The 22,635-nt window shown below is 41.8% G+C and overlaps 1 protein-coding gene across 2 annotated transcripts in view; it reads left to right on the top strand.

Moving 5' to 3' along the window:
* The window catches only part of agrn (agrin), a 474,755-nt gene extending 453,934 nt beyond the window's left edge, over window positions 1–20,821 (top strand). For both annotated transcript variants that reach the window (XM_078557865.1, XM_078557866.1), the window contains 3 exons: window positions 15,333–15,557; window positions 15,995–16,098; window positions 17,163–20,821. In XM_078557865.1, the coding sequence (XP_078413991.1) occupies window positions 15,333–15,557; window positions 15,995–16,098; window positions 17,163–17,320 (487 nt within the window). In that variant the 3' untranslated portion in view covers window positions 17,321–20,821. The remainder of the gene's footprint in view (window positions 1–15,332; window positions 15,558–15,994; window positions 16,099–17,162) is intronic.
* The last annotated feature ends 1,814 nt before the right edge of the window (window positions 20,822–22,635 follow it).

Genomic DNA, 22,635 nt, shown 5'->3' on the forward strand with positions numbered 1-22,635 from the left:
TTTTATCTGGTTGTTAGAAATTCTCCTTCAATAAGTGACTTGTGCTTGTCCCAGTTTTATCATTGTGTCGTGTTTGTTCTGTCTCTTATGTATGTCCTTGTTTTCTCTACTCTCAAGCCATCTTGCAAATGAGATCCCAGAGTAAGTACAATGTCCAGATACTGAACTCATTCATATGCTCTCCCTCTCCTCATGATGTTTATATGACCATGATCTCAAAATATGCAAGGAGATGGCATGTATGTAAAAAGCATGTTTTGGGAGTGGTGGCTTGTGCAATGTAAACATAAGCCACTGCACCTCAGGCATGTTGGAGATTTCTCAGCTGCGATGCTATTTACTTTTCATCCTTTACAATTTCCCAATGTGTGCTTTTCTTATGTTTTTCTCTTCCCAAGCAATTTATGTATAGTTAAAGTTGTTTTTATATTGCATCACGGGGGACTGACGTCTGCTGAACAAATCTCATGCAACCTAACGGCAAACATCCTGCCACACAAGACTTGGGTGTTAGAAACCAGTAGCACAGGCCTTACACAAAATCAAACCACCTTAAACAGAAGATGTTAAATAGCTCCTAGTCATTGCAGGCAGATATCTTCAAAGACTATGCAGAGATCTCTGGATCTCCTGGGTTGTTTTCTGGAGACTTAAAACTAGTGAATGTGAGGCAGTGCTGGAAACACAACCTGTATCTTGTGACTTAAAATAAAATACTTCTCCTGTTGCCATAATATTAATTCCTCCTCTTTCCAACCCCCCCCCGCCCCGCCATAATCTTTGATCTCCATTTGCCTGTTTTTATAATTACGCAGCAAGAATAAGAGTTTCCTGCTCATTAGTTCAAACACCCTAATTTTATATTAAAGTATATTTTTCCCATCAAATTTGACACTGTGCACCAACACAAGTGGAGGACTGGCCTGTAATCAGCCCCCACCTCCCCCCACAACCCCCTCCACTCCTGCCTCTCCAGCAATATTCTGAGGCTCAACTGCTGGGGGAACGCACACATACAGTTTTGGGTGACTTTTTCGATGATTACATAGGGGAGGTTTAGCTGTATCCATGTCCCAGGGCTGAGCGGTTAGGTCAGCATGCACACCTGGAAAGGAACTCACCTGATATGCCCTGTGCTAAGGCAGCCGACTGTGTCCACTGATGCTGCAAAACACCTCATGATTCCATTCCTCTTGCACCACAAGGCAGTGAGATTGGGATCATTAGCTCATTAGCCTTTAAGTAGCACGGGAGGAAAGTTTCCTTACCACAGCCCATGTATCTGAAGAACATTATTTAAAACAAAACTATGCTAATTGCTTGTGCAACCTGAATATATTGTAACTGAATATCTCTCTTTCAACAGGCACGTGTATCTTTGTGTAAAAACTCAAAGGGCAGAATTTTTGGGTCGGGAGCGGCCGGTAGACGGTCTGCTATCCGCGTTCGGCCCCCGATCGTGATTTCAGCGCTGGCTGGCCAATTAACGTGAAACGCACGGTGAAAGGCTCAGCGCTGCCGGGTTGGGGGAGGGAGGGAGGGCGAGCGCTGAAGTCAGTGCAGGCACGGGGGGGGAGCACGGAATGAAAGTTCCCTGAAGGCGGAGAGCTGCCCCAGGGAGAATTTTTAAATCAAAAGTAAAGATTTGGAAAATCTGAAAAAATGTCTCCACATAAGGACCCACTCACATAAACCTATGTATAATAAAAATCATGTCAAAACATTGTTTTTTTAAATTAACGTCAGAAACTTCATCCCGCTCGTGGATGAGGTTTCCTCAAAAGTGCGAAGGCCGCCTGGCCGATTGGCCCACCCGCTGACCGTAAGGTTGGACGGGCGGTGAAAAATCTCTCTTAATTAATATTTTCACGGCCTTAATGGGCCTCGCAATTGTCGGCGGGCGCGTTGCCGACTCTCCTCCGCGCCCGCCGACCGAAATATCGCGCGAGCGTGGGATGTTGTTGGGACGCTCACCCGACATCATCGCACACTATTTTACGCCCAATCGGGTCGGCTGCGCGCCCGCCCACGGGACGCAAAATTCTGCCCAAAGAAACTTTTCTTAAATATGCTTTTTAACAGTGAATAAAACTAATGGGGGATGATTTCATCCCTGTCCACCCAGCTGCACCAGGGGTGAGTGGTTAAAATGGCAGGTGGGTGTTTCCCATCACGCTAGCGCCCACTGCCACTTTAGCTGCCAGGTTTTCAGTGGCCTTGGGCCCATCTGCCACATATTGGGGTCTAACGCATCTTTTTTTAAAAATTCATTCATGGGATGTGGGCATCGTTGACTGGGCCATTTATTGCCCCATCCCTAATTGCCCTTGAGAAGGTGGTGGTGAGCCATCTTCTTGAACCGCTGCAGTTCCAGGATTTTAACCCAGCGACAGTGGAGGAATGGTGAGATATTTCCAAGTCAGAATAGTGAGTGGCTTGGGGGGGAACTTCCAGGTGGTGGCGTTCCCATGTGTCTGCTGCCCTTGTTCTTCTAGATGGTAGTAGTCGTGGGTTTGGAAGGTGCTGTCTAAGGAACCTTGGTGAGTTTCTGCAGTACATCTTGTAGATGGTACACACTGCTGCCACTATGTTTCAGTGCTGGAGGGAGTGAATGTTTGTGGGTGGGGTGGCAATCAAGCAGGCTGCTTTGTCCTAAATGGTGTCAAGTTTCTTGAGTGTTGTGGGAACTGCACTCATCCAGACAAGTGGGGAGTATTCCATCACACTCCTGACTTGTGTCTTGCAGATGATGGACAGGCTTTGGGAAGTCAGGAGGTGAATTACTCGCTGCAGGATTCCTAGCCTCTGACCTGCTCTTGTAGCCACCGTATTTACATGGCTAGCCCAGCTCAGCTTCTGATCAATGGCAACCCCAGGATGTTGATAGTGGGGGATTCAGTGATGTTAATGCCATTGGTTAATGGTTAGAGTCTCTCTTGTAGGAGATGGCCATTGCCTGGCACTTCTGAGGCGCGAATGTTACTTGCCACTTGTCAGCCCAAACCTAGATATTGCCTAGGTCTTGCTGCATTTGGACATGGACTGCTTCAGTATCTGAGGAGTCGCGAAAGGTGCTGAACATTGTGCAATCATCAGCGAACATCCCTACTTTTGACCTTATGATGGAAAGGTGGTCATTGATGGAGCAGCTGAAGATGGTTGAGCCTCGGACAGTACCCTGAGGAACTCTTTTGGACCCTGATCCGATTTTTACAAGGGACTGTGGATAGTCACATAAAATGCTGGACTCACTGTTAAATGGATCCAAGCATGATAATGAAGTATGAAACTAGAAACAGATCCTTTTCTTGATGGTAGGTTTATTCGCAGAATGCAGCATTACATATTTCTGCCTCCTACCGACCAACCCCCCGTGTCCCAGCAGTCCCTTTTTATACCCTTTTGAGTAAATTAAAACCAAATGCACAAATTAACTAATGACCAACTATGTGCTCAAGACACTTAATTAATCAGGACTCTCCACCTGTTTATCCTTAATCTTTACAACGCAATTAGCATAACATTTAACACCCACCAGCAAAACCTGACGGCTGGTACCTAGTCAAGAATCTTTAAAACATTTTTTTTTTACAATTTTATTGTGGAGCAATATTATCATTAACGTTGTGCTCCTCCAGCCCCAAAGAGGAAACCTTGGGCCTCCCTCCGCTCCCCTGATCATGATCAATTTCGAATCTCGCCCCTCCCAACGTCACCACTTACCTTATACTGAGAACAGTTCCATCCTGTTGTGCACAATCCTGCTCTCGCCTGCTGACCACCTTGTCATTCTTGCCAGGATAGAATAGGCTCCTGTGTTACAACATAGTAATGAAGCCCAGGAGTTAAACTGGCCATTGGCAGCATCATGGACATTTCCTGATACCCCAGCCCTAGCACAGGTCCCTCACACCCCAATCTGAAATTGAGGCTTTCGTCTCTTGCTGAACTAGGTGGCGGGGGTAGGAGAAACTTTTGATTTGTAATGTTTCTAAAAATCAGAATCGTTTTTTAGAAGTAGTTTCAATTCTAGTGGCGTCAGGAACAAAGTGGTTGAGTGTTTCCTTACGGACCAGGCTTTCTTTTGTTACTTCTTCCAAGAAAATTCAATTAAATACTTTAAAAATCTCCTTCAGCTCTCACCCATTATGATGCTACTTATACTCTTAAGTGTGCACCTCAGTAAATGATACTGTGTAAATAACCTCCTGTCATTCAGCATTGGATTGTGTTTGAAAATGAGCTTGAGTTACATGGACACTTTTCACCTCAATAGGCAGAAATTCTGTAACATCTCCCCACCAGGGCTGACAAATTACTTTCCCACTGAGCATATGTTTTTTCTCTCATGAGCACATGTACTGGAGAATCATTTAAATTTGTCATTAGTTATTCATTCATCTGGAGTTAACTAGTCATTTACAGTAGGAAGTAGAAAATGCTGTATTGTAGAGTTTGGATGCCAGGTGATCTTTTTTTTATTATTCGTTCATGGAATGTTGGTGTCCCTGGCTGGGCCAGCATTTATTGCCCATCCCTAATTTCCCTTGTTCAGAGGGCATTTGAGAGTCAACCACATTGCTGTGGGTCTGGAGTCACACGTAGGCCAGACCAGGTAAGGACAGCAGATTTCCTTCCCTAAAGGACATTAGTGAACCAGGTGGGTCTTTACGACAATTGCGAATAGTTTCATGAAATTCCACCATCTGCTGTGGTTGGATTCAAACCCAGGTCCCCAGAGCATTACCTTGAGTCTCTAGATTACTAGTCCAGCGACAATACCACTATGCCACCACCTCCCCTTCTCTGCTGCAAATAGATGACAGGTCAGTCAGATAGTGTAAAGAGAGATGACAAGTTAATGTTTCAGGTGTATATTCTTTGTTAGAACAGCTCTGGTGAAGGGTATACACCTGAATTATTAAATTACCTTTTTTACAGAAGTTGTCCATATGCGTGCATATGACATTCCCTGCTTTTTTGTTTCTCTTTATTTTATTTGGGCGTTGTCCCATCCCTTTACAGCAAGGACGGTGTTCATTGTCAAGGAAAATCTTCACAAAATTATGAATTGTTTTCGACAACTACTTCTGTGACTTTGATTCAAAGGCTGTAAAACTACTAAAGAGTGTGCAAGTAAATATTGATAATGATCAGAAAAAATTTAAGCTCTCTACAGAAAATAAATGCAATGCAACCTGATGGAAGCTGTGCTGAAAACAGCTACAGCAAACAGTGGGTGAAGCAACGAAGAAAAAGACTTGCATTGCAAAAATTCAAATGAACTAAAAATATTTCTCGTTGATCTTGGGCCAACAATTTTTGTTTGTGGAGAGACAGGAAGTTTCACACCAAGGCTTGAAGGCATTTTGGAACTAATAGTTCGCCATGCCATTTGTACCAACGGCAGGCACGCAGTGTGTTTAGACTGCTAGCTGAATGCCATCCAAAAGATTCTCCCGCCAATGCTGGCTTAATAGTGGAATGTTCCTTTTGTAAATTCCATTGGTGGGTGGGTGAAATTTTCGGATACCATCCATGGCACTATGAAACACATTCAGCAATGTGGTTATAGATTTTGTGTTGCAAAATTAAATTGTCTCTGGAGAGTGCTTCATACTGGAGTGCAAGAGTAGTGTTTATGGACTGGATTCCCAGACCTTCAAAAATGGCGGGCGGTATCTGGATGCGGAAGCCCAGCCTCCATTTCTGACAGATTCAATCTTTGCCGGAAGGGGGCAGGGCGTGACTTACACAGGAGGGAAACCCAAACTCAGCAAGGTCATTTGAACTTAGTGCTCAGTTCAAACAGACCCCATTTCGGATGTTGCAGTGGCTTTAACCTGCAATGTGGGAGTCACGAATTGATGGAGTAGATGTAAATGCTCTTGAAGGGCAGATAAGGTATATTGTTAAGTGTTATGATCTGAAGTTTTTTTTAAATCCCCAGCTCTTTAAGCAGGAAAAAAAAAGCCCTTCAGCTGTCAGTGAGAGTTAAAAAAAAACCCTCTGCTGCACTGCTTTGATTGGCAGGCCATCTGGTGTAAGTTAGAAAAACAACATTACCATCTGGTCATGCAGTTTCAATAGAGATCTTTGTTAACATTTCCCCAAGGGCTATCATTATATCATTTTGAATGTTTGGCTAAGCTTCAAAAGCTACAATTATCTCAGCAGGGGTTCTGAGTTCACAGTTTAATTGACAGTTTAAAGACGCTATTAACAAGATAGCTGTCTTTGATGTAGGGTCTGAATGGAAGTTTGTTTGTTTTTCTCAGAGATTAACCATTTGAGAAGATTGAAAAGCTTTGAATGGGTTTCTTGAATGGGAGTTTCTTTTCACTATCAAATAGGCTGAATTTACTCCTGCTCCTAAGTCCGATGCTCCTATAGAGAGACTTTTGATAGACAAGAGAGTCAAGGCTTATCAGGGGAAAACATGAAAGCAGAGTTGAGACCACAGTCAGATCAGCCGTGATCTTATCGCATGGTGGAGCAGGCTTGAAGGGCTAAATGGCCTACTCCTGCTCCTAAGTTGTTGAATTCAGTATTTTTTAAAAAATCATAAAAACCCATTCACTACATTTAACTTCCTTTAATCATGTATAAAGAAACATGCACTTGAATTCATAGTCACTTCAAATAGTTTATAACCACTTGGGGCTGTCAATCAAACTGTGAACTGACAGGCACCCCACTGTAATAATGAAAGATTATGAAATCAGTCATGCAGCACTAATCCTGTAATGATAACCCTCAGGCCTATGTCAGTTAACAGAGTGAAATAGCAAACACTGATCTTTTTTTTAGCACTACAGATAACATTTTCAAATATACAAGGGGCAATGGTTTTAACTTCCTTAACAGCTTGACAGTTCCTTTTGACAGCCCTCTTTACAGTTCCTTTTGACAGCTCCCTTGATGGTTCCAATGAGTTTATGCACTTTATATGCACGTTCATGTCTACTTTTAACAATCCAAAAGGGCATCTTACCTCTCCCAAAGGTTACCTGACCTTCCCAAAAGTGTCCTGAGACCATATCCAAAAGGGTACCTTACCTCACCAAAAGGGTATCCTAACTCTCCAAAGAACCCTGACAGCTGTAGACCTCCTTCTACCAGGTCTAAAGTGCACAAATTGTGTTTTGGACATCCCACCAGCAAATACCTGATCAGCCTGAGGCAGCTGCACTTTTACATGTACAATTGCCTTCATGAACCATGGATGTTCAAATTAGAAGGCCCCCCCCTGCCCAAGCTCCCATCCCCGGGAAAATGGTAGGTGCCAAGTTCCGGGACAGGACTTCCAGGTTCAGGCATCCCACCACCATTTTAATAATGCTTGTGAGGCTCTCTGTCATTACGAAAATTCCATAATCTTGTACATCCTCGTGGATGAAACAAAATAGATACAAGTGTTGGAATTCTGAAACAAAAACAGAAAGTTTTGGAAATGCACAGTAGGCCCGTCAGCATTCAAAAAGGGAAGACAGGCTAATGGTTCATATGCTCTTGTCTTCAATTTTTGATGGACCTCCTTTTTTTTTCCAATACTCTCTCTTTATTCCTCACACTTCTTGATCAGCTTATGATGGTTTAGGTTGAATAGGAAGCGGATATGTTCTGCGACTGGAAAATATTAAAGAAAAGCTTTAGAATACTAGCAGCTTAGTGCAATATTGACCTTGCGTGGAAGCATTTGACTTCAATGAGCAGAGGCAGGAGCAAAGATGCTTGACATTGAACAATAATATTTTGCTCCTTCTATGACATAGGAGCAAATGGAGCTTTGTATAATTAGCTGGTTTGAAATTCCACATTTATAAAATGACCTGGTAAATGTTTATGCTTCATAAAAAATAGAACTAAGGGGAAGAGAATTAAAATTGTACTCTTCCTCTTGAAAAATCTTAACCTTTATCATCCGCATACTGCTCCTTATCAAGGGAGATACTTAGACAGGGTGATGTCATAGGACAATGGACATCAAAGTCCCCGCGAGAGCACCTGAAACATGTCATAAGTCTGATCTGATTAGGATATTAATGCAACAAATTAAAGTGTGGGATCTCCAGATTCTGCTGAATGTTGCAGCATTTTTTTGACAGTGAGCATTTCTTTTCCCGTTAACCACAAATTTGACGTGCATTCAAGCTTTTGAAGACACTGTTTTGTTTAATATATTTTACAAGGAAATCCTGCGGAAGCATTTCCACTTTGACACAATCAGTGACCCTCCCCCAGGCGCAAATTGTATTTGTTTTTAGAATTAAATTTTTGCTCGAGTTTCTGCTCAATCTGATTTGCATTTCATTGAAAAATAACATAAAATCAAACAAGAGATCTGAACCAGCACAATAGGGAAACGTTTTAGACTTGTTTTTGCTTTATAAAATATGCCTTCATGTATTTAAGAATGGAAACTGGTGCCATTTTATTAAGAAAACTAAAAATGGGTTCATCATAAAAATAAACAATTTTAATTAGAGTCTCTTAAGTTCACCACCTGTTAGTAACCCAATTTTAAATAACTGAAGATAACTTTAAAGAATTATACAGAAACATTTGTTAGTTTCATGGTCAGTTTCTTAGTAAATTAAGTTGTCCTTGTGTCTAAAGAAGGCTTAATTTTAAGATTTATTCAAAAGCCTGCAAACGAGTGCAATCAGTGGAAACGCGCAATGGTGATTTTTTTGATCTATCTGAAGCGGTGGTATAGGCAGCTTTGTTGGACTGGAAAAAATGATTTCTAACTCATGGTAGCTCTACAACTGACCAACCCTGCCACCCCAGCTCCCCACTGACGCCTCCCCCCATGACCTTCCAACTCCACGCCAGATGCTCCGACTCCGCACCCGATACTCTGACCGCCTCAGCCTCTGACCCTCCAACTCCCAACTAACCCGCCCCCCCACCCAGCCCAACCAACCCGACCTTACCACCCTGCCACCCTACCCAGCTGGCACCCTACACACCCTGCCACCCTACCCAGCTGGCACCCTACACACCCTGCCACCCTACCCAGCTGGCACCCTACACACCCTGCCACCCTACCCAGCTGGCACCCTACACACCCTGCCACCCTACCCAGCTGGCACCCTACACCCCCTGCCACCCTACCCAGCTGGCATCCTACCACACTATGCACGCATTTAGCTCACTCACACTCGTTCAATAACGCAGTAAAATGCTATTTAAATGTCCAAAAGTTTTTCACTGTGTTAGTGGATGAAGACTTAACAAAATACGGCAGTTAGTGCCGGATAAAGGGGGGGTTGTGATTTGGCTTCCACCAGTGATCCTGTCCTACAAAGAAGGACTCCGAGAACAGATGCATTCCACGTTTCTGAAAAGGGCAGGTTTGGAAGTTCGGGCGAGAGATGCAGAGCTCTGGCGCTGTATATAAAAAAAAAAATAGGAGCAGATGGCAATCCAGTGATTTCCACCCCTCGGAAGAATCAGCCCTTTATGTCCTTCATCGTCACTGCGTCAAAATCCTCGACCTCCGTACCTAATAGCACCGTGGGAGTACTTTCACTTCACGGACTTCAGTGATTCAAGAAGAAGGCCCACCAACCCCTTCTCAAGGGCAATTTGGGAGGAGGAATAAATGGATGGCCATATCCCTGAGAATTTTTTTTTTAAATCAGTGATGCATGATTGCCTACCTTCACCTTGACAATAGATTATACTCAGCAATTCGCAATAGAAACCCATGTAATAAAACTTTGCTCTTGAGGTAAGCATCTATTTCCTTGTACAGACCGAGTGAAACCTGTGTTGCATAACTGTTACTATCTGTCTATCCTGGGAGAGCTTGATGCCATCACTAAGTCTAAGAATGAAGAGTGCTCCATTTTTCCATCACCCTCACCCTTCAACTTGATCAGCTGAGAAATCCACTCCCACCACTACCCTATGAACGTTGTACAATTATATATCATTTATGTGCTTTGTCAGTGACTTTCCACATAATACTGAAAATCTGCTCAGATATATCATTAAGTATTGATATTACATATTGAAATGATATATTGTGCTGCCTCAGATGATACATTCAAGAAGCAATTATGATCAGTCAGGATTTCATTTTTACCTTTATTTTTGACAAAACATACATATGTAGCAGTATAGATGTTACTACTTATTTTAGCTAAAACTGGCTGAGATTTTTGATTGAGAAATATTATTATGGTCTTCAGTTATGGTTACTCTAATACTTAATTCTTTGCCTTCCCACTAATTTTCTCCATGTTAGTCCCATGTGCTTTGGAACAGTTCACGGATTTTTCATGTCTCAGCCCAGAGAGTTGGCGGGCTGCTTGGCTGGGGAGGTCACAGGACTATGCTCGATTCTACCCTTGCTTAATGTCTATTTTACAACTGGGGTCATTGTAAAGTGATCAAGGGCAGCAGGCTTGGCTATTTTAAACTCCCAGCCCACCTTCAGCACAGGGAATTCAAGGCCAATTGTAGAATCTATGGCCTCAGCCATGTCAGCTCAGCTAGCTCAGCACTGAGCTATTAGAGGAGGCTACCTTGTATTCAGTTTTGTTGAGTTTTGCATTGCTATTTCCGCTATCCCCTTCCTGTTTGCACATTTTAGGAGAGAGGTCAGAAAATTGGCAATTCAAGGGATGAAACTGGGCTGGAACTTGAATGATAGTTCAACTTCTTTCAGGAGTTTTTTTTTGTGCCTTTTTTTTTAATTGACAATAAATTTCCTTTCCCTCCCTTAGCTCTCTTTTTCCTTCCATGTGTCTACTTGTATCAAATGCCGTCTGTAGCTGAGAGAGGATGCCAGTTGGCCTTACATCCTTTATTGCTATTGTGAGCACTCCATTGTTGATGTGCAAGGGGCCAAATGAACCGTGTATCCAATCAACAGTACACCATGTTGCTGCTCCAACACTTTACTGTCAGTTTTCTTAAGCTTTATCTTTCATGTCTACATTAGAATTTCCTGAATTTTACCTTTGGTTTGTAGAATTAAGATCGACTTTCTATCTTAAGTGTGCTAACTTAAGAAATAAGTTCCACTGTTTCCAATCTTGGTGTTTCCGATTTTTAATTTAGAGTTTACATGTATTGGTTAATTTAGGTAAAACTTGGCTTTTTACAGATTGTGCTCTTTAGCTTTCCCTTAATGATTCAGCAATTAAACAATCTTCACTGCTACTTACTGCATGCATGCATTTTTCTTTCTGCCCCCCCCCAAGTCCTGAATTCATGGACTATCCTTCAGATCAAAGGTGAGTCTTCACCATGCTTATATTCACTGCTCTTGTCTGTGGATGTTCTCTTGTGTGTGGCGGCTTTCATCACAATGTCTTGGGTCTAATTAAAAAGAAAATGAGAGCTTACTTGAATTTGCTGTACAATTGGCTTTTCCAGCTTATCTGATTTGGATATATAAATCTATACTATTCAGTGAATTCACTTAAGGTAGTCACACCGTTACTCCCCAGGGTTAAGAATCTGTCACGTGGTTAAACAATAAGCAAGATTTGCCCAACTAAACGCTTTGCTGACGTGACAACAGTGGTTACACTTCAAAAGCATCACACCGGCCATGAAACATCGGGGATTTTTTAGGGGAAGTGAAAGGCACTAAGTAAGTGCAATTTCTTCTTCTTTGGTCAGAGTGAAAGCTCTTCTTCCTCCCCACACCCGCAATCACAAACCCCTCCCCAAAAGGAAAAAGAAAGCAACATTTATACATTTGTCTGCATTAATTAAAAACACTCGGGTGATTAAATACAGGTGATTAAAATACTATTTCGTTTTAGATAATGCCTCAAGACACTGAACTTCACAAAACAGAAATGGCTACAAGGCCACAGTGCATTTTATAATTATAGCAGTTCACAGCACAAATGGAGGTAATTCGGCCCATCCAACTTGTGCCAACTCGTTCCTGATACGTTTCATATTTTCCTTGATATATTTGTCCACTCCTCTTTTCCTAACTATTTACATATTCTGCTTCCTCTACTGTTTCTGGTAGACTATTCTGTGTCATCGATTGTGCTTCCTCTGTCTCCTCTCCTCTGCCTCCTCTTATCTCTCTCAATATTTTGTTCCTTATGAGAAACACAGGCTATGTAGTGTTCGGATAGACCATTCCCATCAACCTGACTGTCCCCAAATTCAGAAACAATGGACAGTTCACTACCTGCATCCCTCAATTGATATCCTCCCTTGTGGCTGGGATTTTCTGGTCCTGCCATGCTGGGACCCGTCACGGAGGATGTGGTGGACCAACCAAAAGTCCATTGACTTTCGGTGGGACCGCACTATCCCGGTGGTGGGCGGGGCCAGAAAATTCTGCCATATGTCTGTAGAACCCCCTCTCAAAACTGTTAATGTTAGCCGTAATCACCATTCCAAGCCAACATTCGTCTGTCTCTCTTCCTATCTCCATCTAACGTATATTGTAGTCCACTCTATCCATTTTAACTCTTCCCACGTAGTTTTTTTGAAACTTCAAACATTTATTCTCTGCCTCCCTGCTCCCTTTAGTCATTTAGCAGCTAGGAGCAACTATAATCCCAAAAATGGATTTAATTGGATGAAAGCCAGCTTTTAGGCCTGATTTTATAGTCAAGTAAACCAGCTTGCAGCCTGATGCCGCCTGGATTAGTAAACTTCCCCAAATAGTCAAACAGGATGCACGTCTCCCAGGCTCATTGGCCCCAAAGCATGCTGCAGCTTTCAGTAGCGACGTCATTGCTTATATCTTTCAATGACCCTATAATTCTAAACGGCGAACATTGGCATGAATCTTAAAATCAGATTACTGGGAATCCTGTATAAACACTTATTTGGTGTAGATTTGAATCTATGATATTTAAACCCATGTCAAGCTCCATTACTTATAGTTTTGTCAGACTGTACAGCAGTTTGCTCTCGGTTTCTTTAACCCAAAGGCCTGCTGATGGTGTATTTGATGCTATTTGGTCTTTAAATGTTCTGTATCTCTGGATGTTGTGCCTGACGCTGCAAGTAACCAGTGTGGTCTATTAACCCTCTCACGTCCACGAGCCTGGCCTGCAATTTTCTGACCAATACCACCCGGAAACCAGGCTGTATTCAAATGGTCAGCAGCAGAAAATGGGTGGAAACCTCAGTTTGACAGAGCTTTGCCCATTTTTACACCCTGTTGCATTTTCCAGTGGGTGAAACCAATGGCTGAGTAAGCACCCAGTTAAAACAGATGGGCATTTTATTTAAACATTTTGGGTTTGTAAGGCATTCCATTTCCTGCCATTCTGATACTCGGGATAGCAAGTATTTGAAACAGGTATCCTCGATTGCTAGGCAGCAGTAAGATTAGGGAAAGTGCACGGGAATATTAAGGAAAGTCTATTTTTGTCATTTCTTAGATATTTTTCTTCATTTGTTTAGGGAGCTAAGTTGTCATGAACCTTTGCCAATTGTAAATCATTTTTCAGTCTGCATCCTGTTACTGACAGTAGTGGGTTTTCCACTCGGAATTCCCCTGTCTGATATGTTTGAGAGAAGAAAAAGACTTGTGGAGATTTGAGTGCACGAGTGATTCTCTATGTCCTCAATTTGACATCTCTCAATACCTCAATTTGATAGACAATTGATGCTAATGTGACAATGGACCCAATGGCATTATTACAATATGTGAATGCCTGTCTAACCATAATATGATGCTTTCCAATCACATAAGGTAGAATTTTCCCCCCGTTGGGGGGGATTGTGCATGGGCGGGCGTAGGCGGGCGCGGATCCGATCGGCACCCCCGATCGGGTTCACGCCACCATTTTACATGGGCGGGCCAATTGCGGCGCACCCAGTGTGATGCGCACCCGGAAGCGCTGTGCAATCCCCGAGTCGGGAGTGCGCTCTTTCGCACATGCGTGTGAAAGAGCACACCTCTGTGCCTCAGGGAGATTAGTTTTAAGTTTTAACAGTTCAATAAAGTGTTGAAAAATTTTTTATGATGTGTCCCCTCATGTGAAATTGTCATATGAGGTGGGACACGTGCATTCATTTCAATAAAAATATTTGAGAAAATTTAAAATCATTCATGAAACCTCATCCCACCCATGGATGAGGTTCCATGAAAAATGTGAAGGCCGTTTGGGCTCTTCGCCTGCCCCCCACCGACCTTAAGGTTGGACGGGCAGCTCCGTTAATTATTTTAATTGTTAGTTAAATGGCCTTAATAGGCATCGGCTGCGCGCCCGCCGAACTGAAAATCTAAATGACGCGCGGTGACATCGGGACACACGCCCAACGTCACCCCGCATCATTTTACGCCGCAGCGAGCGGGCCCCACCCCTGCTCGCCGAGCCGAAGATTCGCCCCATAATACCAAGTTTTTAATGGCACTACATTAAAGAGAGCATCACAGTTGATGCAAAGCCTGATTGGACACACCTATCAAAATACCACCAACCACTTTTCTGGAACAGCATCTAGCAATGTTGTGGGGAGTATTTTTCTAAGGATCTGGCTTAGCAAAGAGGCAGAAGCAAAGTTTGTGCCATTTTTTGCGAGGATAGCTGTGGCTACCATTGCAGTTTATGGCTTGCACATCCAGTGATGTTAATGATTAGCTGTGCCCTGAACTTTGGCTCCACCTCCTTAACAGGCATGCTGCAGTGATGGTCTATGGGTATGTGGCAATGACATAGAGGATCACCATACTCAAAGCTCTCTCTCACAATGATAGTTCCACTTCATCAGCTATTAAGCAAGAGGTTGGATGTGAGGCTACTCTGTCACTTGTTGCAGACTCATGCTTCATTTCCCTTCATTTCTTGTCAGCCTCTTCTTAATCCCCTGCCTCCCCAACCATGCTAAAAACTATTAAAGACTTTTGAGGTTCTCCATAGGCTTTCAGAATTTTGTCATCCTGTTGTGACAGCTCCCTTTAATTGAACCATCTCTTTAGATATTGCTTAATACACAGTGTTCTGCTCCCACCACCAATATACCCTATGGACCTATTCAAATCTATACTTGAAGACATTCAAATGAGCTGAGCACAACAAATGAAGTACAGGTATCCAACTTCCTGGAATCTGGACAAAACCCGTCAATACTTATTCCATCTAGATAACTCCTGAAGCCACAAATGTATGTGACTGGGTGCATGGAAAGGACCATTTCTTGGAAATTTATAATGTAAGTTAAGAGTTGACAATAATTTACACTGAGTCACGGTGACAGAGGAGTTAGTGGACCCTAAAGGTAATACTTTGCAGTAAATGTTTAGCACTACCAGTGTGCTTCCTCTGTGTTAGAGATTTGAAATTCTGAGCTTGTTCTTAACAGATTTTTCTTCCTGTATTTAGTGAAAAAGCGATACAAGTTAATTACTTTGAACTAAGCATCAAAACCGAAGCAACACAGGGACTGATTCTGTGGAGTGGGAAAATTGCTGAGAAATCTGACTACATTGCACTGGCTGTAGTTGATGGGTATGTGCAGATGACCTATGACCTTGGATCTAAACCAGTCATACTCCAGTCTACGATTCCAGTCAACACAAATCAGTGGGTTAGGATTAAAGCTAACAGGTAAATATAACACATATATTGGCTTTGACTTCAATTGTTACCAACTTAACTTTGGGGAAGGCAAATATGAGAATGGGACAGTAGACAAATGTATAGAGATTGCTGGTGGCTGTTCTAGTTGAATGCTTAATGTATCCAGATGACAAATCCTTCTTCACTATTTAGCAGAGATATTAAGGCATTTTTTTTAAAATGGCATTAATACTGCTAACATGAATGTATTAAGTGTTCTTCCCTAATATCATGAACACTAATCTCTAGGCTCAAATAACCAAGGTCCTTGATTTACAGTTTCCAGTGTGCTGGTCAGATTTTGACTTTGCATACTAGTGAGTGGTTTATATTATTCATACCAGTAGTCTGTCATGAGGATTCTTCATTATCATTTCAGTTCACTAAAATGAGTGCTTTTCTCCTTCCTTCTGGTCACCCAACAGAATACACAGATATGGGACTCTTCAAGTGGGAAATGAAGCCCCTGTAACTGGGTCTTCTCCTTTTGGTGCCACACAGCTGGATACCGATGGAGCACTCTGGCTTGGTAAGTTGGAAAGACCATGAATGGTGCTTACAATTCCAGTATTAACATTCTAAGTGCGTAGATGGCAAGACATTTAGCCTTAATCAAACCAGTCACCTTGAAGCCAACTTGTGGCAACCCTATCGCATCACAGATTTGCACTTGAGATCAGTTATCTAAGATCAGGGATTCAGCCAAAGACCTTTATGGCCTGTCTTACTGAGCTAGTCATTGGATAAACTTTCCAAGTCACCAGGGAATGACAGACTACCATTTTTCAAATGAGTAGTTCCTGTTATAGCGATCCTGAAGTTCCAAAGGAAAAACAAGGGCAGGTTTACCAGCATGCTTGGGTTATGTGAACAAGTTGACAGGTTTGTGTGTTCGAGGGTTCAGAAACTAGTGTGAGAGTGTTGTTGTGGAGCAGTACTGTTTGGGTTTGGGAGTGTCTGGTTTGCTTCAGCTCTGTGTATAATTTGAACTGACTTTACTAGTTCTTCATAAAAGACTGCTTTTGTGTTGAACCCACTGGCGGACACTTAATTTTGGATGAGAGAGAATGAAGTAAGTATATATGCAATAAATCTTTGCAATGTACTTTACAATTTCTCTTTGAAGACCGTCCACGTAAACATTTCTTAATACTTTCTGTAACGGTGACTCAGATTTCCTTTCTTAATTGCTCTGTGAAGTTTCCTGTGCAAAGAGTTGACATGGATTGAAGATCTGCCAGTTTCAAAGTGCAATTGACAATTACTGTTGTAAATGTGCTGAACAAGCAATTTCTTATGGCTTCCAAAGTAAATGTGTTTTTTAAAACATGCAGTCCATGGACATCCTGAGCTAAGCATAACCCACTTTAACACACTGATTATGTTATTATACATTAATCGAAATTCAACTGTATTGATCTGTGTCATTAGTACCAAGAGCTCTTCGGCCTGTAATGCAATATTCCCATTAATTCAGTGGGTTCCTCCTTAAACAGAAGTGCTTGGAATAGCAATTCATACTGCGGAAAGCTTTTAGATTCATAAAGTGTGCTGTGCACAATTCTCACGGATAATTGCCCTCCTTTTTTTCAGGTGGAATTGAGAAACTAGCACTTGGAAATAGATTGCCAAAGGCCTACAGCACTGGTTTCATAGGCTGCATAAAGGATGTAATCATTGATCGTCAGGAACTTCAGCTAGTAGAAGACGCCTTGAATAATCCCACTATATTACATTGTCCAGCCAAATAATGAACAGGCCATGCCTATTGCTGTAATTATTTTCTATTTTTGTATACTTTTATTGCTTTTTATATTGAAAGTGTTTTTTTGCAGTATATCAAGCTGATCTCACAAGCGAACCAAACGATCAAAATGTCCTGCGCTACAATTACACTGTACACAGTTAATTCAGTCATACTTGAACCTGTGAAATTTGGTGCTGGTGTTACCTGCTGCCTTCTTTGAATCATTTTGCTTCACAATCTAAGAACTTGTGGTTAGGCTCTTCTTATTTATGGCAACTGGAAGAGTTGAATGCTATGGTATTTGCAACCTCCAGACTGAATATGACTACTCAGATTTGGGACCCTTTACATCAAATTGTTGCACACAATAAAGCTCCAGTCTCTTTGTTTCTATGCTTTTGATAATTTGTGTTGTTCATGTTTGATTATGTGACTTCTTCAAGAGTTAAATATATTGCAATACTGAGCTAGCCAACACAAGTGGTGTTTTGGGAAAATGCTGTATCCCTTTCACAGAAGATGAGAAATCATTAGACAAAAGGATGTAAAGAGATATGTCTACATCTCTTTTTTAAATACATCCACACTCAATTTTGCAAAATCAAAGTGGCACACTTTCAAATTACTCTGGATTTTTCACAGTTCTAAGTAGTTTTAATTTTTAAAAAAATCTTTATTTCACAGTACAACCTCAAAGGCAACTGCTTTTCAGTCATCCAAGTCAAGATATTTTTGTTTGAGATCAAGATGAAATAAAACTAAGCCTTTGATTATTTTGTAGTTTCAAGAAGAAAAAGGACATCATTTAGATAAGATCTACTAATGCAATATTTAACTATTATTTTTTTCAATATTATTGGAGCAGCTTGCTCCTGTCTCCATCAAGAAAAAACTTTCTTTTTCCAAATTACAGTGTTCCTTCAGCCTGTGCATAAGAGATGACCCATGGTTCTGTGCTGAGCTCCTACAGACTGAAGGAAACCTTTACTGCATTTCATTAACAAACACTTGAAACTAGATGTGGAATCAAATTGATATCATTTCCTGAATTTGCTATTCCATTTGTCTATATTTTTATATGTTAAGACTCAGACTGTGTAGATGTTACATTTTACCAGCTGCAGAAATAAATTCCCACTTTTGTTGCCCACTGTGTATGGTGTATGTAGTAGTATGGACCAGTATTTAACTGATACCTTTCACTTAACACTTGTGAGATTGCATGTGGCCTGCTGGTGGTCCATTTTTTCTAATGGTCTTGGATTGGGAAAAATATGCCTACATTTTAAGATTAATGGATAGAGACTGATGTCCTGTTGGAGGTGACATTCATAAAAAGAAGCAAAGAGCTTTGTACCACATGTGGCATGCTACTGAGCCAGTCCCATAATATAATTTTCTCCTTAGCTGCTGCTTGCTGTAATGTATTCCACCTGCAGACTTGACCAATGGAAAGCACATGGGCACAGGTTGGGAGTTTACTGCTGTAAAGCCGTGCCCAGTAGGTAATTTATAATTACAACAGGCTGTTGGGAAAAGGTTTGCGGAAAATAAGCTTTGCTTTCACAAACTATGAATTATGCCAAGGATTTTGCAAGTGGCATGAGTGGCCATAAATGTGTCTAGACTGCTGTAAAATTTGGTCTCTGCAATGTGCATTGATTCAGATTGTGATATTTTGTCATCGGCATCACTCAGTGGTGTCAATTATTTTATTTCTGGCCCGATCACCTGATTTTTTTTTTATTTTAAATTTCCATAGAAGTTTTTTTTTAAAAAAAATTCAGCCTTAACAACTAGTGCGTATTCAGAGAATTTCTTTATATTGCATAACATTCAAGTACATATCATTGTATAAACCTGTGAGGGGGGTAGCCTATAAGAATGCAGTTAGGAATAAGAAGAGGCACTGCGTCACCAGGAATTAGAATGTTGTCCATCCGTCAAAGTAAGATTATTGCAAGGTGAGCAAACAGAGATGACTGCCGTGGAGAGAATGTGGGAATGCTTTTATGATGTTTGCAAGGGCAGCGCTGCCACGGTGCTGCTGTGAGTATGCTGTTTTATTATTCTGTGAAAGGCAGCTCAATCACACACAAAGAAGGTGCGTCCTCATTGTCACTGTGGGCAGGATTCTTGGGTCGGCCTGCGGGCGTGACCAGTGGGGGCCCGGGAGTAGCCGGGGAATGGACCGCCGACCACCATCAGCCCCACCCACTGCGATTTCACGCCGGCTGCCCGATTAACGGCCAGTCGGCGTGAAGCGCGCGCGTGCGCTGTAATGCTCAGCACTGCCGGGGTGGGGGGGGAGCGGGAGGATGGCGGGCGCTGACGTGGGCGCGGGCGAGCATGGAATGAAAGCTCCCTGAAGGCAGGGAGCTATCTCAGGACGCTGAAGACTTTGAAAGTATTAAATAACGATTTTAAAATCAGAACAAAAAATGCCCAGGCATTACAAACAGTCATCTGAACATATACATTATAAAAATTCTGTCCATAGATTTTTATTTTTTTTTAATTTAATAACGGAAACCTCATCCCGCCCTTGGAGGAGGTTTCATGAAAAATGTGTAGGCCGCCTGGCTGATTCACCTGTCTACCATAAGGTTGGACGGGCCACGAAAAATTGGGGACGATTATAACTTTAATGGGCTTAATTGCCCTCTTAATTGTCAGCGGGCGCACTTCCAACTTTTTTGTGCGCGCGCGCCCACTGAAGTATCGCATGAGCGTCAAGGCGCTCGCCTGACGCACAGGTGCGCACCTGGCACGCTGACCTGAAAATTCTGCCCTATGTGAATATTTTTATCTTTCAGGCCAGTACTTAGACTTTGTAGTTATCAGTGACTATTACTGAGATTGCGTTACATGTTTTTCCTCATTTTTGCTGATTTTTTTTTTTCTAATGTAATCTCTGGCCCTTTGCAATGGCTGGTGAGGAATGCAGTCTGTGGTCTGTTGTCCTTATAATGCTTACCTCATCGTTGTTACCCGCTGAGGGTGAGCAGACAACTTTGTAATGCTGGTCACGGGGTTTGAGGAGGACAATAAAATGAGCTTGTGTGTGTTTTTTTGTTCAACATTGGGAATTGAAGAAACAGAACATAAGCAGAAACATTCCAAATGCTGTGTCTTTGTCTTCAAAAATGTTTGTGAGAAAGGGGGGCTTTAGAAATGCCTTAAATGCCAATTCACCAATCTTGTGGTGAACCTCACCGCGCACACCTTGTGTTGTGCACTTATTTTTATTTGATGTTTTACTGCTGGTGTTTTAACTCTAGTGTAAAAATATTCAAGCCCTTTTTTTTAAAAAGAAAGAAATGCTGGTTTTATTTATGTGTTTCCATACAGTGTATTTTCAGGTACATGACCATTGTAAACTGCTGTAATTAATCTGTAAGGACAGTGCACAGTATATGATCAGCATGATGTAACCATTACTAACTTTATTACTCGTGTCTTTTGTCCAATCATCATGAAATAAAGTGTAAAACTTACAAATCAATTTGATTTCTTTTTTCCCTGTTGGTGTGGAAGGTGGTAGTTGATGGTTTGTTAAAGTTGTAATGTTGGTTTTGAGGAATCTTCTGACCTACTCCCAATATGAGAGCCTCCAAAACAGAAGCAAAATACTGCAGATGGAGGAAATCTGAAACAAAAACAGAAAAAGCTGGAAATGCTCATAAGGTCAGACAGCATATGTGGAATGAGAAACAGAGTTAGCAATAAACTTGGACTTGAAATGTTGACTCTGTTTTGCTACAGATGCTGCCTGACCTGTTGAGTGTTTACGACACTCAGCTTTTTTGATTTATGACATATTTATGATTTTTTTTATCAAAACTGTACAGTAACGGCTATTTAGAATAAGGCACTATTCCCAGAAATTATAGCTTCCTTTTACCTGCTGGGTTTCCACGAGGTCCAGGAACCTTGGCCGACATCAGATAGAATAAAAAGCTTGTAAAACTGGAGGCACGCAGCCTCCGTAAAGCCGTTACCGACCCATTCACCTCCCCAGAGCAGATTGGCTACCCGCACCTATGCCATGCAAGTATTCTTTTTACTTTCCGCGTTACATCAATACTTGTGAATGAGTCGCTAGCTTGCCAGCAGCAGATTTTGAGGTCATCAGGGCACAGATTAAGAAGGCCTGACGGCTGTGCAATTGGCACAAGGTAATACTGTCATTATTGCTAATCATTAATGCAGGAGAAGCAATTGCAGAACAAAAATCAGTGACACCAAGAAGACCATCAGGGCAAATTATTGCAGTGGAAATTGTATAGCCACATAATTTGGTTAATGGAATAAGAAGAGTTCTGTTGCTGCTGCTAGAGCTAACAAATACAGCATGCCTTAAGGGAAAAAAAAATCTGTGAAGCTGTCAACTCAAAGGCTAAGGTAAAGTAATACATTCAGCATTTATTGGCAAATGAGCCCATGCACTACGGGAACTCAAATCCATAAAATAGCTGAATACCTGATGCCTGCATGTGAAGATAATGCGATGCTATAATTAATCCCGGCCAATTTCATTCTTGTGTGGCATATGAACAATTTGAGCGGCACGAAATGAACCATGTGAACTGGGTAATTAGGTTAAACAGCGCGCTACTAAATATATGCAAAGTATAATCTATATACCATAATACGCATTAAAGAGATCTTCATGTAAACTTGGTTGTTACAGGCTAAGATGATACTTGTTGGACTGCTTTCGTGTTCTAAGTCATTTTATTAATTTAAACACCAGAGAACATACAGACATCAGTTGTAACAACCCACAATATCAGATCTTTAACAAGGTAATGTCACATAATCCAACATGCCTACTCAGCTGAATCATAATAGATGATTCCAGTATGATTACACAATTCTTTATTGAGTTCGCAATTCACTTTAAGAACTCCGGTACATCTTACTGGACAAGGACAGTATCAGTATAAGCAGTAATGCAACAAATGGGATGAAATTGGACTTAGCAAGCCTGAAAGTACAAATTCAATCTCTGCCAAAGAGTTTTTCCCCCCAGTTTGGAGTTCACAAAGAAAGTGAGCTTCCACCTGCACCAGCATTTTCCCTTGCCATCTAAACTTTTTATGTTATCGACCAGGTTTATTGTCTATGGCGATGGTCACTCAGCCAAAACCAGGGTGGAGAAATTAACCCTGGATGATAGTTTGAAATTTTCTCCAAAGTGAATATTTTCCCCTGGGTTACGCTATGCTTCCCAAACTTTTCCCTAGCCTGACCCCATTTTAATGCCTCAGACTTCATGTGATCCGGAAGGGGGGTGTGGGGGTAGCTTCAGCCGCT

Source organism: Cetorhinus maximus, chromosome 15 (genome assembly GCF_964194155.1).
Source record: "Cetorhinus maximus chromosome 15, sCetMax3.hap1.1, whole genome shotgun sequence".
Lineage (NCBI taxonomy): Eukaryota > Metazoa > Chordata > Chondrichthyes > Lamniformes > Cetorhinidae > Cetorhinus > Cetorhinus maximus.